Source organism: Phaseolus vulgaris, chromosome 7 (assembly GCF_000499845.2).
Source record: "Phaseolus vulgaris cultivar G19833 chromosome 7, P. vulgaris v2.0, whole genome shotgun sequence".
NCBI classification, from domain to species: domain Eukaryota; kingdom Viridiplantae; phylum Streptophyta; class Magnoliopsida; order Fabales; family Fabaceae; genus Phaseolus; species Phaseolus vulgaris.
This window is the reverse complement of record NC_023753.2, coordinates 8,625,530-8,645,265: the sequence shown is the minus strand read 5'-3', so window position 1 is coordinate 8,645,265 and position 19,736 is coordinate 8,625,530. Positions and strand designations below refer to the sequence as shown.

The window sequence follows — 19,736 nt, the reverse complement described above, 5'->3', positions numbered from 1 at the left end:
TCATGTATTGATTATTACAGAGAACTAAAAGTCCAACAACTTAAGAAAGCCCAGAAAATATCAAACTAGGCCTACTATTGTTGTTGCTATTATATATATTATTTGTATATTTTTTGTTTTTATAATTTAAAAAATATAAGTTAAATATTTAATAGATAAATTACAATATAATTAAATAACAAACTTAAAACTTCACAATTAACTATTATTTATTTATTTCTCGTATTAATATACTCCTTATAAAACACAGGTGACTGTATCTCCAATGATACACTCAAGTGATTTTTAAAAAACATATATATGCCCTCAAGTACATTTTTAAGAGTAACAATTCATTGAATTGAGTGAGTGATATTGAACTCTTAAGAAAGGTCTTAAATTTTAGTGTCATGGAGAAAATGTAATTGAAATGGAGGTCCTAGAAAGTAACTAATAAGGAGGTTGTATATATTAGTTATAAAACACACACTTTTAGAAAAAGTTAACATAATCTTATTATAATATATTTTACAATATCAAACAAAAATAATATAATATTAATAATTTTGTAATATAAAATTTAAATTTTACTGATAAATATCATAACTAATAAGTACGTGATATTCAAAAATTTAACATGAAACCTCATAACATTTATAAGAAAAAAATAGTGCTTACCCATTTTTGTTTCGCGAGGGGAAGGGGAGTGGAAAGCTAAAGTTGGATGAATTTTTGTGGATCTAATTGATGAAGAGAAAGTTGAAGAGGAGAGAAAATCACAAGCAACTTACATTTCTATCATTAATATATAATAAAAGATAATTAAAATTATTTAATTTTTTAAAATTTTATTTTAAATAAACTGTAGATGTCCAAATAAATAATAATAATAATAATAATATAAAGCATTATTAATACTAATAATATAAATATTAAAATAATAATATTTAAAATTAATTTATAAAATAATAATAAAATTATAAATAATAATATTAACTAAAATAAATTTTTAAAATAATGATAATAAATGTAAATCAAATAACTTTAATAAATAATAATATTATTTATTTTATTTTATTTATATTAAATATTAATAGTTATTAATAATAATAAAAATAATATAATTATTTATATAAAAATAATTTTTTATAATAATAAATAATATTAATCATCTAAAATATTTAATTAATTTTTTATATATTAAATGAATTTGTAAATTTTAATTTTTTTCAATCACATTCATCATATTATTTATAATTTTTTTATAAAAAAAAATTATATTCTAAAACTGACTGACTTATATTTTTTTATATTTCATATTTTATTATTTAAATATTTTAAAGATAAAGGTAAATTTGTAAACTTACATTTTTACATATTTAAAAAAATTAAAAATTTTATCATAACCATCACATCACTCAAGAAAACTTTCTTCACACATTCATTCTAACATGTGTCACACACCGTCAACTTTTCATTTTCCAATCCAAACAAAGCAGGATAATGTTTTTGATTAGCAAATCCAATTAAAAATTAAATCAATATAATTATAAAAAAAAAACTAATAAAATATTTTCTAGTACAACTTAAGCGCTGTACTTACAATTGTCAGAAAAATATTAAAAAGCACAATTTTATGAACTCATTTTATTTAATAAATCAACAACGTATTTGTCAATAAAATTTAAATGTATTAGATAGTGCCTTAGAATACCTTTTTAACGCTCTTTAAACCATCAATACTATTAGACTAAAATCACGTCATTATAATACTCCATCTTTTAATTAAACTTTTTCCACTAACTCAGTCAAACTAATTATGCCCAGATGTGAATCAAATAAACTGATTTTACACTCTTTTACAAGATAAACTTTTAGGATTATACGAATTGGGAGATTAGTCAAGTGATTGATTCCTAGTCAATCCAATCGATTTGTTCTAATTCGGACAACAGAGAAGGAAAATACATAATAAAAAAAGCATTTCATTTAATTAAAAATCTATTGAATACATATATATCAATTGCTAGCCGTGCCCATGATTCTGGACGATTTTACCTTACTCGGGCTGGTATTCATTTTCATTCACATAGTCCTAAGATAATTTTGGTTAATAATAACAACAATGGTAAAATAATCCATCATATCAGGCATTATCGTGGGAAAGTGTTTTGGGATTTCACAGTTTCGTTGAACATTCAAGTATCAACAACAAGCATGATGCTTATCCACTACAGAAGACAACAATTGGCACTCAAACAACAAACAGAACTACCTCTATAGAACGATGGCCATCCGAACCACCAACCGTAGTAACACTACCTACTGCAAATAGTGTGACAAGTTACCAGCCAATAACCCAAAACATATGAAGGAAACAAAGCAATTTCTCTCTGCTACACCATGTAACGGCACATCAGCTCTCGGGCATTCTCATCTGTGACACTTCAGAAGGTGGTCTCAGTGTGCAAACCATTTCTCTTGTTTTCCCAAAGTACACCTGTAACGTGTATTATTAACATACAGATAGATGATTAACATACGGATACCTGCAATTCACAAATACCCAAACCTTTCCCCGACCAAAGAACAAATAACAGAAAAGGAAAATAAAAAAAATTCAAATACAAGTATGCAGTTGAAGCTTGAATCCGATAATAAAAAAATTACCTGATCCAGTGAGTTCCTCAGCTTACTCTCCATTTCTTCAATCATCCTTCCCATGTTACAAAGATGTCCATCAGCAACTGATAGTCTCATACTCATCTAAAATATAAGGAAAAATAATTTAGGATTAAAACTAAAGAAAAAAAGATGACTCGAGCTAAAGGCAGGAAAGAATATTAGCATTGTTCATTACTCAAACAAAAACCGTGTAATTAAATCAATATTCAATCAGGGTGCATTGTTGATAACGTGGCTTGTCAAGAAACGCAAAAAGAAAAATAGCATACAATTATTAACTAAATGATGTAATTGCCAAAATACAACATGAGCTAATTCTGATTGAACATGCCTGACGTCTAATTGATCCAGATAAACTGAAAGTTCCAGATGACTCGTTATCTGTAGTCAGAGTCAGCATAACTGTGCTGGTTAAACGATAATTGGTGTTTTCTTCTTCCTCTGGTCCCACCTAAATTAACAAAAAAAAGGAGGGCTAAGAATCAATAACTGAAATAAACTTGCAAGAAAAGAATCAGAAGATTTAGACCTAAAGAGAGATGTTATAGTTCCTCATTGTATTAAAAATTGTCATACAGCTATATTTGTCAATGCTTAGTCTTCAATGGAATGACACTTTACCTCTATAACATGTATAGCATCCCATGCTCCTTCTTCTAAATATCCCCGTCTACCCTGCCCTGTCTTTGAGCCATCTTTAATCATGGAATTGAAAAAATATCACATCAGAAACAAGGTCAAAAGTGTGAGTAGTGCTTTCCATTAGAGTTTACTCAAATAATAGACCCACCTTTCTTTATTAAAAAGCAGGCTACGAAACCTTCATTGTCATCTTCCCACATGTACACTGATGAAATGCCTCCTTCATAATACCTATGACATTATCCATTAATGGTGCATGTTGTTTTAAAACAAAATAGCTAAATAATTGTATTCGGATAGACATCAAGAACACACAAAATTAGGTATTGAGTTACTAAGGACAAAAGGTTTCTTAATAAGACATCTAAAAACAGCACATAAGCTCTAAAGATGAGGTAAGTAAAGGACCTCACTGGTCACGATATATTGCAAATATGTCATTTGCTTCAACTTCCAGCTTCCGCAGTCTTAAAGAAGGGAGGGACCCATCTTCTAATAGTGGATGGTATTTATTTGACCAAGGTGATCTGTAGAGACATTGAGTCAAAAATAAGTTTAAACCGTGCCTAAATAGTAAACACGTTAAAAAGGAAAATTTGGGGGAACAATCCAGAGAAAGAAATAACAGATCTGCCTATAGCATAGGAACTTAACTGAACTACTTAGCAACACACAATTAAATATTTGTACTGGTCTCCATTTCCAGACCGAGTTTTCCATAAAATATTCTGCTATTTTTCTACTACACAGCCATATTCATCAAAAGGGCAGCAAATACATCCAATTGTCTTTTCCTTATATTAAAAAGCATAGAATTAACCATATACTATTCACGGAAGAAAATCCACTTCTTTCATTCCCCCTCTCCTTCTCTGATTCCAAACACAGCCAATTTTCTATATCTTTACATCGACATAAATAAAGTTAAATCCCTTTTAAAAGAAAAACGCAAATGTTTTACATTTAAATGCTATAGCAAACTAGGTTGAAGTATACTAGATGTAATATTCCTTCAGTACATGCTCCTAGCGATGATTCCAACAACAAAAAATGACTAAATAAAGGTCATACCTAATTTAGCTTCAAAGGAAACATAATCTACTCGATCAAGTAGAACCACACACAAATAAAAAAAAATAAAAAAATAAGAGAGAAACATGCTTGACAACACACACTAAGCATATTGAATCCAGCACAAAGCAGATATAGCGATGGTTACGAAAATTAACCTGTAAGAGTCTGCATCTCTGTTGTATTCACACAAAATGAACTCCTTCCCGCATTCCACATCGCACAGAACCTGCTTTTGTCATCAACAATTCATAAAAGAAGTTGGAAAAGCAAATCGCGACACAACATTCATCCTCCACCCAAAATTATCCTAAACCCTATTTAAAGAGAGAGTAATTATTGTAATTGAATTAAATGGGATAAAGATTGAAGAGAGAGAGAGTGAGACCTGGAGAGGCTGATCGACTTGAGAGAGGAGATCGGAGGAGTGGTGAGGCATAAGGCTGAGAAGTGCAGAGAGAGCGGTTTCTGTGTGTTTCGGCGGAATCCTCCGCATCAGTCCCATCGCAGCTTCCATCTCTCTCTCTCTCTCTTCTTTCAAATTCAGACCTTACACGACGCAAACATGCATATCACAGACCGCGACGCCAGTGAGGGACAATTCGTGTCAAGAGATTTTAAGTTTGTTTTCGCTTTCTTCTTTTTTTTTTATCCGAATTTCCCTCCACCCCCTCCTCTCTCTTCCTTGCGCTCAAAAGAATATAATATTTAATTTCTTTCTAAATATTTATCTGGACAGAAAAATATAGTTTCCAATATTATTTGTTTAAGAAATACAATATACTAATAATACATATCTATTTTATATAATTAAATTTTAAAATTAAAAAATATATTCAAGAAAAAAAAAACTTTATTGAGTTTAACTATTAGAAAAAAATGTTGAGGAAGTTGAATTAAGTGAAGAAAGTGTGTAAACTGGAATTTGAAAGTTGTGGTTGGAGATGGGTTCCAGTGATGATAATTATTGAAACAATGGTACTAATGGATTTCATTTTCAAATTGAATGAATAGTAGGGGACTGCGACCATGCCTACCCATACATATGATAACAAGCAGAGGGCCATGATTAATCCGCCATCAGCGAGAAAGAGGAATAAAAAGGGTTTAGTTGTTTCGGTGGTTCAACTTTTTGCCACATGCTCATTGCCAGATTAGGAGTTAGCTTCAAGGCACCCAACATTGGAGACATGGACAACCAAACTATTGGGAATTAGCTTTTGTCTGTTTTACTAAAGTCATCCCAACTCCATAATAAGCATTGAATTTTTCTTTTTCAACTCACAATTATGTCATTTTCCCTATCCTATCATTTTCAATTCCCTTGGCAAACTATGACAAATGTGTGAAACTCATTAAGGGAAATCATATTCTGTGATTAGGGGACGTTAAATATGATAATTTATTTGAGTTCATCGCGTTAGATGGTCTATTTAGTTACCCAATGTTGATTTGTTACAGTAAAAGTTAGTAGAACTCCATAGTTAAGAGATTCAAATTATGGATTTACCACTCAGAACGAGGACATTTTGCCTAACCACCACCACCACCCAACCGAAGGTTAAAATCTGACAGTTGTATCTGTGAAGATGCCGGGTCAAATTAAAAAAACGGATACAGTGTTTAAAATGCATCAGAAAAAACTTATTTACAATTTACTTGTTTTAAATCATAAATATTTTTGTATAACATTAGTTTTATAAGATAATTTATCGATTTGATCTAACTTCTTCTATTACTTTTGGAATCTTGGCAAAAAAAAACCATCTTCCCCATACTTGTCAATAATATCTACAATAACATCATTTTTACCTACAATGAGTTTCTTACGTTTTCCACACCATTGTAAGCCTCTGTTGTTGAAGGATTGACAGCACTAAAGAGTAATGTTGATAGATCTGGCTTTTCATCTTAGATCTTTCTTCCCTTTTCAAAATCTCTTTCTTTACAAAGCTTTGGAATAAATGAGCACATCATAAAGTGTATATCACCTCTCGTTGGATTCATTTTCATTTTCTCAAACATATCCGTGATTTACCCTTTCAACCTCACAAAGAATACCAATTAAATAGTAGTAAAACTTATGGTTCGACATTAAACTAATTTTCAAGGACACGTTTACATGAAAATTTTATTTACGGACATGTGTCACTACCTCAATCTTATCTTTCAAGAATTAATTGGATATTTACTCATAAAATAACCTTATCTTCCAACCCAATTGTCCACACCACTCCCCTACCCTTGAACACACCTACCCAAATCAAATTCCATAAATAGTAACCTCATTACAAAAGGAAATATCAACCACAACACCCATTAGACCATTAAACACAAATGAAGTTAGACATATATCGCCATGAATAACATCGAAAATTGTACAATTATAACAAAATCATGAAAGTAGAGAGAAAAAAAAATTATAACATAACTTATAAGCAGAGAATGTGAAATTTAAAATGCTTATTTTGCAAATAAAACTCCCATAACATGAACACATCAATTGAGAAAAAAAATAAGTGTTTCTCTAACATCAAATAATGACACTAAAATATCTAATAAAAAAACTAGGTATTGGAAAAACTAGATCATACTATAAGAGAGAATTCTATTACTCCAATAGTCCTTATTTTTAGACTTAACTAAATTGGACTTCATGTGTTATCACTTATGTTAGAAAAAAAATTTCTTCTTTAATACATCACTCATTCATTAAATAGACTAATGTGCAAACAAAAATAATATTAAAAATCTATTTACATGAAATATTATATTAAAAACCTATTAATAATTGTTTCAGTCTTTCGTGGATCAAATTTGATATTTACTCTTTAATAAAATAAATTCATCTACCAAATTTAGTAGAATTGAAAAAACAAAAGGCAAGGAAATCCATGCGGGATTTTAAAACTGAAACATCAATCAATGAAAAATACTTTAGAAAAGATAGCATTAAATAGAGAAAAATTAATTAAAATTTACTTACATTTTGATTAATCTTATAAGATTTTTTTACTTACATTGAGTCTGACAAATATACCTCAATACACGAGTCTAAGTTCTAACCATACATATCAATATTTATTAAGAATAACAAATTTACATATTGACTGGAAAGAAGAAGAAAAATCTTTAAAGTGGTTTTTTCTTTTAAAAATGGTACCATATCAAACATTTTCCTTTGACCTTAAAGTCAATAAAAAATTATCACTTAAGAATCCAAACCATGTTGAAGGTCTGTGTTTGGAAAATTTGGTCCCACTAAAATGAACAAAGATAGACTAAGGAAATCGATAGTTGACACAGATATGTATTTGTTATGCATACAACTATTTATTTTCTCATTAATAGTTCAGATTATTTACTCTATCCTCTAACCAAGAATAAAACAAACAAGTGAATTTCCAAATTTTTTGGATGATCCATTACGTGTCTGGAAAAACGTAAAAAAATGACTCACCCGTGCAAATATACCTTCTTTATTTTGCCATGTTTGGTAAAATTGTGCAGAATCGATTCAGCATTCCAAATCATGGTTTTGATGGAAGCACGTTTTTACTTTTGCAGTGGAAAAAATGCCAGTAGTGCGTGCAAGGACAAAAATAATCCCATAATTTAATATTACAATTACCTTAATAGTCTATAGATACCCTTTATTGACAATTTACACATCTAAAAATTATTTTTACCCAAGTACTAAATAACATTATACTAAAATTACCAAAGTACTAAATTAACCAAAAATTAATTTTACAAAATTAAAATCATACAAAATCAAGTATGCAAATGCTCACCCAAACACATTATATAACGGAGTTGACCAACGAGATCCTCATGCAATTGTGTTGAGTTTGGCACGGCGTTCTTCATATGATGCTAGATTTAATTAAACAAAAACAAGAAAGCAGCCAGATCAGAGGAGCCCAGAAGTATATTTTGTGAAAATAATTTGGTATGGCGCTTGGAAGAAAACACATCATTCATATTTCATCTATAGTATGCATTTAAGTAAATTTTAAATAATTTTAAAAAAATATTGCTGGATACAGAACTCACGCTCAGTTGGACGTGACATAAGAGGGACATGGGAAACTTTCTTCTTGGTTCCCTGAAACGGAAGCAAGCTTTGATCTGGAAAATGAATGGTCATATATAAGCATAATAGATCACGGAATCACGATAAATAAAAGTAAGCAGAGTAATTGGGAAGTAATTTGCTAACGCATTTGCAGCACCATTTGATAGAGGCACACAGTTAAGAAGAGCTTCGTGAAAGATTGTAGCTTGAAGCTGGAAAATTTGACATTCATTCACCAAGTGTAACCGCAACGCATCTCCAGCATCTAGATATGCAATCAATTAAATAAATTCAAGCAAAGAAGAAAAATATTGGAATTTGGATGCAACCAAAGTTTGTAGCGTTAATATGTTAACTAACTAGTATAAGATCTGGAAAAAGGAATCCAACCAACCAATACTCAAAAGTCTTACAAATCAGAAATACCTGTTGAACACATAAACTTAATGTCATCAAATTCGCAGCACTGAAGAACCAAAGGAACCTCTGAAGCCATGATATACTGGGGTTTCCTTACGATCCTAGTAGTGTCCAGTAGCATATCAATCACCTTCAAATTTAAGCATGAAAAGTCGTTATCTTAAACTGCAAAAATAAGAAATCCATATGTAGAGATGAATTGTCCTTAGGATTTAATATTGCACTGCAACGCTAACACAGACATAGATATCTATATTAAAGAGACAAGGTCACTCTGAGGAGCAGAGGTTAACAACGAGTACATTTTTTTTCCACACCCATGTTTTAAAATAATACTAAAACCCAAATTCATACATACTTCAATATCAGTACCTTTACTCACTGCCTATAAAGCCATATCCAGATCCATCACCCATATTTTAGCTATAACTTGTCCCTCATTAGTTTGACAAACCAATAAAACACATTAATGTTATTATAAAACATATTAATTATGGAAAACTAATAAAATAGAGCATTAAGGTAAAATATACAACGTAATTGAAGAAAATATTCGAAGACGTTTGAGAGGACTATTAAAACCTCAATTAAGACATAAAGATGATAAAAACAATTATGATGTACGACTGTAACAGACACTTTATTATGGCAACATTTTTGTATATGCCAGATAAGAGAGAACACTTCCATATGGTGAGCATTGCCTCCATTAAGCCAACAAAACTTTTATTATTAAAACAAATAAATTAATATTAACACCATATTCTTAGTGATCCCATATAAATACATGCAATCTACACATACCACAACATCAATCCTGTTGTCTACTTTCTGCAGATAAGTGTAGCAATCAAACAAAATCATGTGATTCTGTTGTGCAAAACTTCTCCCCTTGAATATGAATGTTGGGGTAAAAAGGTTGGTGCTCAAAGAATGTCACATCCATTGTATGCTAAAATTTTATAGTTGATGGAGAGTAACAAAACTTGTATCCCGTTCAGTGAGATGAGTATCCAAGAAAGATACATTCGATGGATTTGGGATCAAGTTTGCTAAGGTGAAGGTTTAGATTCTGGACAAAGGCTGAACATCCAAACACTTTCAAGGGAATTTACATTGTGGCCATTAAGAGTGATCACGTCAACTCTAAAACATGTCAATGTTTGCTTTCCACCACCTCATTTAGTTGTGGGGTGTCCACGAGTGAACTCTGATGCACAATTCCATGTTTCTAAACGTAGGTGTTCAATATGAAATGGTAGTATTTGTGATCATTATCCATTCTCAGCACCTTGGTGCTTATTTGAAATTGTGTTTGCAAATATTCATCAAACTACCTATTTGTCCTTCATGAAAAGACCCAAGAGACTCAAGAGTTCTCTCTTATCCATTGGCTTAATGGAGGTCAAGACTCAAATGGTCATCCACGGAAGAAATAAACCATCTAGAGACAATAATGCTGTTGATCCTTGATATACCCCACACGTCACTACAAATGAAGGAGAATTGTTGAGAAGACTTACAGATTGAGAGGGATAAGTCTTGTGGGGTATGCATGGTTGCATTGAAAATTCCTTAACATTTTTGAAAAAAGAAGGTAACAATTTTTCCAAGTACTTGAAATTGTACTCAAATCAACAATATCACAATATTACCAAATCTTCACTGTTGGAAATCTTAGAATAAGGGTTTGGAGACCCAACCCAACTCGATCTTATGGCTAATAAGATTATTTCCAATTCACGTTAGCCACAATTATTTTGGCTTATAAAGATTAGAGTTATTTTTTCAAAGTCTTCGGTTAGGTATTTTTGCCAACATTTTTACTAATGTTAGTAGAAAATTTTCCCAACTGATAATGGTCACAAACAATCCTAACCAAGTTACGCAAAACGATCTGTTGACATGAGAAAAAAAATTGACCAACTTCTGAAAAAATTAACGTTGGAGATTTCAGTTGAAAAAAATGATGTCAAGCTGATGACACATCAATGAAGATGAAACCAAAGAGAGAATATGAAGAAAGAAAAAAAAAAGACAGAGATTTGAGAGAGAAGAGAGTATGAAGGATTTCAAATTCTAGTATTTTGGATGAAATTTGAAATAATCTGATTTTAAGTAATCAAATTACTCTCATAAGTTCCTAGAATTTCAACTTTTTTAAGATTGTAAACAACATTTTTTGTTATAAACATTTTAAATTCATTATAAAACTTAATTAATTACCCTCTCTCATTCAAATACACTATAAGACAGTGATAGGGAGAACATGCCCTTTGGTTGAGCTGGTACGTAGCCCACAGTCTCCCCCTTGGGCACTCTAGTTTTTCTAGAGTGTGACTGGCACTCTGGTCAGGGATGGACTAGATCGAACTTTGATACCATATTGAAAATGTGATTGAATTTCACATGGAACTGGTACAATGAGGGTAAAATAAATAGAGATACAAGTCCGATTCTGTGCACTGATTTGGACCTGAGAATGTGAAGAAAATACTCTACACTTATTTAGACCCAAGAATGGGTAGAAAATATTCTGTACTGATTTAGACCTAAGAATTAGAGGAGAAGGAATTCTATATTGATTTGGACCAATAAATGCTGTCCCTAAAAAAGGAAAAAAAAAAAAAAAAACAGATCCTAACTCTAGTTTTACACAACAGAATTACATGATTTTGTTTGATTGCCACATTCATCTACAATAATGTTAGAAGAACCAAGATTCATTATTGTGGCAATAAAACAAAATTATCTACACATTTAAATCCTATGGAACCAATAAAAAGCAACAAAAGATTTCAAAATTATTTATACGAGAGGGTGTCAAGTACCCACATTTGGAGATTCAAGACCTTTGCCAACCATGAATAGAACAGCTACCATACAGCGAACCTGATGCCATAGAAAAGCACTACCTTTTATTTTAATCACCCAAAGTTGATTACCATTGTACCTGCAGGTAAATGGGGAAAAAGATTGACTTCAATAACAAAACCTTGCTAATTTTCCACTAATCTTAGCTTCAAAAAATAAATTGAATATTAAGAAAAGCTAACACTAGTGGTGCACATTTGTAACATCCAATTTACATAATTTTTTTAAGTGTTAGTTTCCTACATATTTCTTGCCAGTAAAAAAGCACCCACAGAAACACAAGGATGAGGGTAAGAAAAATGTCTACCAATCTTAACCTCACATCCGTAGGAGAAATCTCAAACAATGTGATGTGCCGCCTGTAGTTGTGCACATTTGCAGCATCCATTTTACAGAAGTTTCTAAAGTCATGTGTTCCTATAAGTTTGTTTCCAGCACTCTCCATGGCCTAATGGGACATGAATCAATGACAAGTGTTACAGTTCACATGCTTCTAAAATCTTCGAAATGATTAGAAACAAAAAGGCGAAAAGAAAAGTAAAACAAGGCTCCAGAAATTATAGAACTGCGTAGCAAAATTGATTTCCTACCGGGATGTTCAATTTTTCTTTCCAAAAGAAATATTTATACTCCCTGCTTAAGCAACTGAACCTGACAAAGCAAACATGGAAGAAGATAATGAAATAGAATAATTCAAGATATGAAGCTTCATGAAGTAAAGAGTTAAATTATTTTTTGCAAGATCTTCACAATATGAAGGTTAGTGTCACTAAATAAAGACAATTCAGCTTGCATCACAATCCTACCCCATCTGTATCAACTTACGATGTAAAGTGAAATGACAAATTCTCCATTTCTGATCAAACTGAAATGCATAATCCACTTGCTCGTGAAAGGAAAAATCTATAATGAGCCGTGTTCAAAGTGTGTTTTTGGTCTGGCTGCCCCGTACAAGATCATAAGCTTTTGAAAACAATTGCTTATGAAAATAACCATATTATCCACCACAATCTCAAAGTTCAACCCTCCTCCCTCCAAAATGGAAACTCTAACTCACTAATATTATAGTTACAAATCACTAAAATAATCTTCAGTTGCACTAGGCTGGTTTGTAACATCAACTGAAATAACACAAGTAAAATTGTGCATGTCTGGTTGAGCCCATCTAAATATATAATAAAACTGCCCAAACAATAGGACAAGTGTCAATCTCTGCTTTAATTTTCCCCACCTACTCTTATTTTTTAGGTTTATTATTATATTTGAATTAAAATTGTTTTCTTTTATTTTTGCCCACTGTGCTTATGCACGGGATCAGTAATCTAATTTTGAGAAAACATTTTTTTACAGCATAAGCATGTGGATATTAACTTTAGCATCCATTCCCATACCTTATGAGTTACTTAGATACCAATACTCAAACTTATTACCTTCATTTTAGTTAAATAAAGTGTTATTTCATAACTTACTTCTAAAACATAACAATAAAACATTTATCTAAATTTAAATTCCACATAATAAATTAATCAGAAAACATAACATACGTCCATTGTTTTTAAGTTTCAACAAACAAAATAATTCAAAACCAGCAAAAGAAAGTTATAAAAGAAATAACTAATAACTATTGAAGGCAAAGTTTTAAAGAATACACACAAACCTTGCATGGAAATCAACAGGAGCAGGACACCAGCCTAAAATTCGAATGTCATGTGGAAGGACTCGATTTAGCACCCGAACATAATCTATTTCCCCTTCTACATAAAAAAGGTTGGTCAGTGGTCAGTACTAACATAATTCCCATATAATAAAATTTAAGAAACCTCTGATTCGACATTTTCAATTCATAATAGTAAGATAGAAGACCATCAATCATAGATCTCTACAACCCGCCCTACTTATTGTCAGGTCGTAAAACCTCAGAACTAATACAAGAATAAATAAGGATTCAAATATCATGAAAAACTCAACTTTCCTTGCATCACTGAATTAACCTCCTCCTACTGGGGAAGAAAAAAAGAAGACTATTATGTAAGCTCAAGTAGGAGGATTTGTGTCAGAATTATAATTTCAAAGAGAAGGACTTCCCTATTCATGTAGTAGAATTCAGAATAAGTAATTAGTGTTATCTATAAATTTAACCTTTCATAGGAGAGAAAAGAGAATGCAGGAAATAAAATCCAGTCATCAATACAGCAACACAAACTAAACTTGATTGTATACAGATTTATACTGTTTGGTTCTAGAATCTAGACCCAGCACTTGAGTTTTAGTTCTAAATTTATTATATAAAATTTTGGAAGCAAATTAAGAAATTAATTATTAATGGCAATATCACATTCAGTAGTACAAATCTAATTTCACAGCATTAACTCGTTTCATTGATTAAATGTGACTCTGATATAAACTGAAAATTCTGAGCATAAAGAAAGGGAGAAAAGGCTCCTGACAATTAAACCACTGGAAATAGAACATTTGAAGCAAAGAAAAAGAAAATAAGACTGTCATACAGGTGTGTGCAATCTACCCTCAAAACCTACACAATCACACTACTCACATGCCTCCATTGAGTTATCCTTTTCTCTCTCCACTAACAGAATCCTCCACTACCATGCCTATAATATCATTCTTTTTTCTTCTCAAACTTGCAGGCCCTTCCATTAAGTTCACCCTCCTTTCTTTTCTTATATTACCCATGTGTCAATGCTCTACCAGATTCACTTTATGATGTAAAAGTGAACAAACAAAGAAAATCAAATGAGATTAAGTCCCCTAAAAAATTATGAAAATCAGAAGCAACAAAGAAGTTTAGTTTTTTAAAAATTATTCTACTAACCATGTTTCTCATCCAAAACTTCTCCAGAACTTCCATTATTTATTGCAGATAACTTGAGGTTTGATCTTAGGAAAAGAGCAATCACCTGCTTCAAGAAATAGCCATCATCAGAACCAATTAAACAATGAACTAACAGATTATATGAAGTTCCAGTTATCAACTGTAAAGTAGAGGAAAATAACAATTAGAAATTTGGGACACAGATCAAAAGTGTTATCTCACTAGGTAAGGTCATCTACACAGATCAAACAACACCATTAAGCTTGGTTAAAGGCCAAATCTTAAGAGATATTGTTTATCATGAGATCCCTCTAAACAAATTTCTCAAATGTCCTTCTTGGTCTCCCTCTCCCTTTCGTCCAACTTCCTCACACAACAAAACAACCTTGTGATTGTTTTACTATCAACAGTTTCTAAACAATAAAATATTAAGGATTGTGCAACACTTTTAACGTTGTTTTCAGGTTTTATTGTTTTAGTTAGATGAAAACAATCTCCCAGAGACAGGAAGAATATATATCCTCCAAACCATAATGTTTAGGAGGCCCCAAATTAAGAGGGTTTAAACAACTTCCTCCAATTTAGGTTTAGTTGGACCTAACTAAACTCTACATGTGACTAGTAAGGAGAGGACTACCTATGATTTATAAGGCCTGTAATGGTTATCTCTATTTGATGTGGGATCTCTACAATAGGCATAAATATTTCTTTTTCATTTCAAACCCAAAATAGCACATCCACACCTACTTGTAGATAAATTCGTATTTGGTCAATGAAGCTGCAACATACTATTAGTGCCATAGAATTACTATTCATCTTACTGAGAAATTCTGTCCAGACTCAAGACTTAAAACTTTAAGTGTAGATTTCCATAGGGGTTATTTAAGGATAATTTGTCATGGTTTGGGGACACAGTGAGAAATTGGATAAATAATCTACACATATACACCCGAGAAGAATCAAGGCTCCAAATTCCTTTTATCATTAAAGAATACAGGTGAATTAAGTCTAGCAAGCAACAATAACAGAAACTCCAATTTTCAGTTACTTGTCTTAATCCAGGTTTCAAGAAAAATAAAGGTCCCAAGAAATAATGAAACCTTGCAGGTGATATAGTGGAAGGGAATAAAGTCAATTGAGAGTCAGCAAATTATAAATCCCCATACATAGCTCTTACCCAAAGATAGAGAGTCCCGATGTTAATTATAATGTATTAACTTGTTTAGCCCTCGATATATCTATTGTGGCACCCGACAAAAGAACCTTATCTTTTCTACCAATGCATTTTCCATATAGGTCTTTACTATTAAGAAGCCCGATGATTGTTGTTGGGGGGTATCTTAATACAAAAATACAAAAGATCAACTTGTCATATTATCTTTTCTTAATCAAGTTATGTATTTCTATTCTTTTACTCTTCCATGCCTCAACTTACTTGTCCAACAGAGGAAACCCCTTTATCAGTTCTACCACATCTTGAATACTGTGACTCCTTCTTATCCCCAACCAATAGCCGTGTTTTCTCAAAAGCTTTAAAAAGTTCAAACTGCAAGAAAAATGACAAATGATAAATAGACAGAGGCATTCACATACAATATCATGTAATGGTTTTACAAAATTATACCCACATTTGATAACCAGAATACTTCATCCAGAACAAATAATAATTTGTGATTACATCGAAAATTCTGCTTCATGGTTTTCATGATCAATTTATGCAGATTAAAATTTATTGGCTTGTGTTTTTGAAAAACAAACCTCGACAGTTGGTTGCATTTGTGCCTCAGACGCAAAACCATAAAACCTGTATTTAAGAGGTAGTCAGAAGACCTTGATATTAATTATAATGTTGAATTTAGTCCAATGTAGACCAAAAGTGTAAAGAACCAAAATACCAAAATGATAAGGGATAAAAAAAACAGAAAGAAAAAAAAAAGGCTTTAATTCAACTATGGAACTTCAGATTATTAAGTATCTATCAAATGTCACCTGCAAAGGAAGTTCTAAATATATATAAGCACAGAGTAAGATAGAAATCTATAATTGAGTGATTGTGGAATGAACTTGAAATACTAAATTTTATTTTATTTTGTGTGTTTGCATTAAAGAAATAATTTACATGAAATGTGCTCTGTCTTTTCAATATAGATCAGCATCTCAGCAGAAATTGATAAGATGGAAAACAACAACAAATCCTTTCCCAGTTCTAACTGCGGGCGAGGGGGTGAGTGGGGGAGAGATATAGGCTGTGAGATGAAAGGCTTGACTCTCAACCTCTGGATAACTAAGAGAGTAGCTATGAGTAAAATTGTTAAGACAGAAAATGAAAGGCAATATTACAGTGATAGTATATACCTTTTTCCAAAGTACATGACTTTTAAAGCTACATATCTCTTGCTGCGATGACTCATAAAACTTGTGTCATAACCTGTTTCACGATGTAAAAGCTAATTTAATTTGTAGATCCGTTTACAAAACTGATAGAAGCTACAACAAAGAAAGGAAACACATGTACACAGGTAAAAAAGAATTTAAAATAAAAGACCATTGCAACTGAAGAACAGAAACAAGGTATACATGTAAAACAACAATGAAATCAAGAAGTTGAGACGATCATCAAACACAGTACAGAGTTTGTACTGAAGAACATAAAGTGGAGCTGATAACTTCAATTTTAATATAATTTTGACAAAAAAATAATAATGGGCAGAGAGAGAAATTTATCATGATATTATTTATCAAAAAATACTTTCTCTTAGCACCCATGTCACAGGTGCCACAGCTACTCCCCTAAAGAAAGTATCCAGAACAGAACCTGGCTTTTTTTCCTCTATCTTCTTTTCAAATTTCATGTTGCCTTCTTTTGATTCCCTGCCTTTCCCCTCAGGGCCATGTAATTTTTTATCCACCTGCGTCAAAGATTCAAACAAATTTCATTGAGGAATGCAGCTTCCTCCCCTGCCTCTTTGTTTTTCATGGTTAACTTTTCCAGGCTAATTGTACTCAATATTGCCAAAAGATAAAACACAACCAAAAATGCAAACAAAACTATGAAATAGACTACCAGCTAACCTCATGACTGTGGCAATCAGCAAGTTGAGCTAACAGCTTTGCATTCTCTATTTCTAATTCCTGAATGTATGAAACACAAATCAGTAGGTAAAACCACGTCAAAGATACAATGCAAGCGAAAACCACTTAAGCCTAACAAAACACTGTGATGGTTTTCCTATTCAAGATTATCTCAGTTTCCGGAAACAAACAAACAACAACAAAAAGCAATTTAGGATATATAGTTGCAGAAACGCAAACCGAATACAGAAACGCAAACCGAATACAGAAACGAACAAAAATTCTATTGGCTAAGGAAGAAAAACATGAAAAATTAGCAGAAATTGAATGGAAATACCTTGACCCTGGCTTGCAAGCTGACTATGAGTTCTGCATCGCTCGGTTGAGTCGCCATGGTCAAGACACGAACAAACACTATACCGCAGTTCGGTGAAGTTTTTCAAATATCAAATTGGTGTTACATATTAACTTAATAATTACAGAGCTTCTTGTGGATTAATAATCGGATTAATTGAATCCTTTCTAGAAAAATAACCTACCATACCATTTGATTCGAGGTAATTAGGTTTTATTTAGTTTTGAGTTAATTGTCCAATTTCGCCTTACTTTAATGAAATTTTAAAAACTTGATAAAATGTGAAAAGAATTAAGATTAAGTTACAAAATGTGCAAAATAATAAAAGAAATGGAATAAAATATGCAATTCAGTCTTTACCTTTAATAAAAAAATTGAATAATTTTAATTTTAATTGATGGTAGTGAAGGTGAACTTTGAGATGCTGATCTAATTAAGATATCAAGGTTGATAGTGATGTTTGACATGTAAATTTTTATTAAATATATTAACAATTTTAATTATTAATAACTTACAATTAAATACGAATATATGAAGTCCAATGTATTAAATATTTTAACAATTTTTATTAGGGGAATTGTGATAATGATAACTCTACTATGAAGTCCAATGCATAATTTTTTTAAACATATAATTCCTTACTTTTACAAAATTTGAAAACTTAGAAACATCTTGATTTAATAACTGGAAGCTATCAAAATACTTATCATTTTTAATTTTTGGAACATTGTGAAATCTAATATAAAAACAACTTTATCTAATATTCTATAAATTTAAGATTACTTGGTTAACTTTTCTTTCAAAAAAAATAATTCAAGATATAAAATATTGACATGTATGTTTTAATTTATTGTTGATAGTCTAAATTCTACAAGTTATGTTTTTTAAGCATTAATATAATTTTAAGCTTTAATCTTTCTCAACTTTGTGAAAGAGTGTTCATAAGCATTACTTTTATAAAGCTTAATATTGTTAGTTAAATATAATAATTTGGTTGAATGTTTTTTTTCAGCCTATTGTACTTTAACAATGTACCTTTTTTGCCTTTTCATATATTTTTTACAAAAATATTATTTTTAGTTTTCTTCTAAATTTAAATATTAATTTATTCTTATATAAATTTCAATATGTTTCCAAAAATATATTATTTTTAATCGTCCATCTTTTAACAAAAATTGTGTTTTTCTGTTTTATGTTTTCAAACTTTTAATTTTAAAAATATTTCATATATTTCTAAAAATTTCTTCACATTTTATTTTGTCATAAACATTGTTGTTTTTTGAAACCTTTGTCCTTTCAATTTTTTTAAAAATTTTAGCAACTTCAACTAGTAATTTTACAACATTACTTTTCATTTTTCTATATATTTTTAACTCTTATTATTTTCAACTTTTTAGTTTTTAATATATTTTTAATTATTTAATATATATATATATTAAATTCATCCTTTTATTTTTTTAATTTCCATAAAAAATACTTACATTTTTAAAATCAAATCACAAAAAAGGATAATTAGTGTGTTTTTCCTTTCCTAAATAATCATTAAATAACTAGTTGTTCCATGCAATGTATTAGTATTGTGTAAATTATTGTTAAAAACAAAAAAAAAAATGAGTATAATATCTCATCTTATTTTTCACTCTTTCTCATTTATATGCACACCTTTCTTCTTCTTTATCTCACTAAGTTCTCATTCTGTTTTTTTTTTCTTTATCTTCATCTATTCA

The 19,736-nt window shown here is 30.8% G+C and overlaps 2 protein-coding genes across 2 annotated transcripts; both read right to left on the bottom strand.

The window, feature by feature from the left end:
• Positions 1 to 2,108: 2,108 nt before the first annotated feature.
• LOC137827846 (F-actin-capping protein subunit beta) lies at positions 2,109 to 5,275 on the bottom strand. The gene is made up of 8 exons (XM_068634200.1): positions 4,766 to 5,275; positions 4,536 to 4,606; positions 3,720 to 3,833; positions 3,455 to 3,537; positions 3,286 to 3,359; positions 2,996 to 3,115; positions 2,650 to 2,745; positions 2,109 to 2,479 (listed from the first exon to the last, which is right to left on the bottom strand). The coding sequence occupies exons 1-8, from the start codon at positions 4,892 to 4,894 to the stop codon at positions 2,396 to 2,398; spliced, it is 771 nt and encodes a 256-aa protein (XP_068490301.1). The 5' UTR covers positions 4,895 to 5,275; the 3' UTR covers positions 2,109 to 2,395.
• Positions 5,276 to 7,966: 2,691 nt separating this feature from the next.
• LOC137827845 (uncharacterized) lies at positions 7,967 to 18,200 on the bottom strand. The gene is made up of 15 exons (XM_068634199.1): positions 17,992 to 18,200; positions 17,655 to 17,714; positions 17,398 to 17,491; positions 16,938 to 17,010; positions 16,341 to 16,386; positions 16,018 to 16,128; positions 14,583 to 14,667; positions 13,407 to 13,503; positions 12,340 to 12,400; positions 12,067 to 12,197; positions 11,711 to 11,828; positions 8,882 to 9,005; positions 8,613 to 8,720; positions 8,434 to 8,508; positions 7,967 to 8,253 (listed from the first exon to the last, which is right to left on the bottom strand). Exons 1-15 carry the CDS (start codon positions 18,046 to 18,048, stop codon positions 8,210 to 8,212), a joined length of 1,284 nt encoding a protein of 427 aa, XP_068490300.1. The 5' UTR covers positions 18,049 to 18,200; the 3' UTR covers positions 7,967 to 8,209.
• Positions 18,201 to 19,736: the final 1,536 nt, after the last annotated feature.

Bases quoted from the DNA above. Each gene is read 5' to 3' on its own strand.
- LOC137827846 (XM_068634200.1), bottom strand. From the start codon at position 4,894: ATGGAAGCTGCGATGGGACTGATGCGGAGGATTCCGCCGAAACACACA. The intron at 3,834-4,535 runs GTTAATTTTCGT...ATGTCTCTACAG, and splicing joins AGAGATGCAGACTCTTACAG to ATCACCTTGGTCAAATAAAT. The intron at 3,360-3,454 runs GTGGGTCTATTA...CCATGATTAAAG, and splicing joins CTGCTTTTTAATAAAGAAAG to ATGGCTCAAAGACAGGGCAG.
- LOC137827845 (XM_068634199.1), bottom strand. From the start codon at position 18,048: ATGGCGACTCAACCGAGCGATGCAGAACTCATAGTCAGCTTGCAAGCC. The intron at 17,011-17,397 runs GTTCTGTTCTGG...ATCGTGAAACAG, and splicing joins GATAGAGGAAAAAAAGCCAG to GTTATGACACAAGTTTTATG. The intron at 8,721-8,881 runs GTATTTCTGATT...TTGCATATCTAG, and splicing joins TAAGTTTATGTGTTCAACAG to ATGCTGGAGATGCGTTGCGG.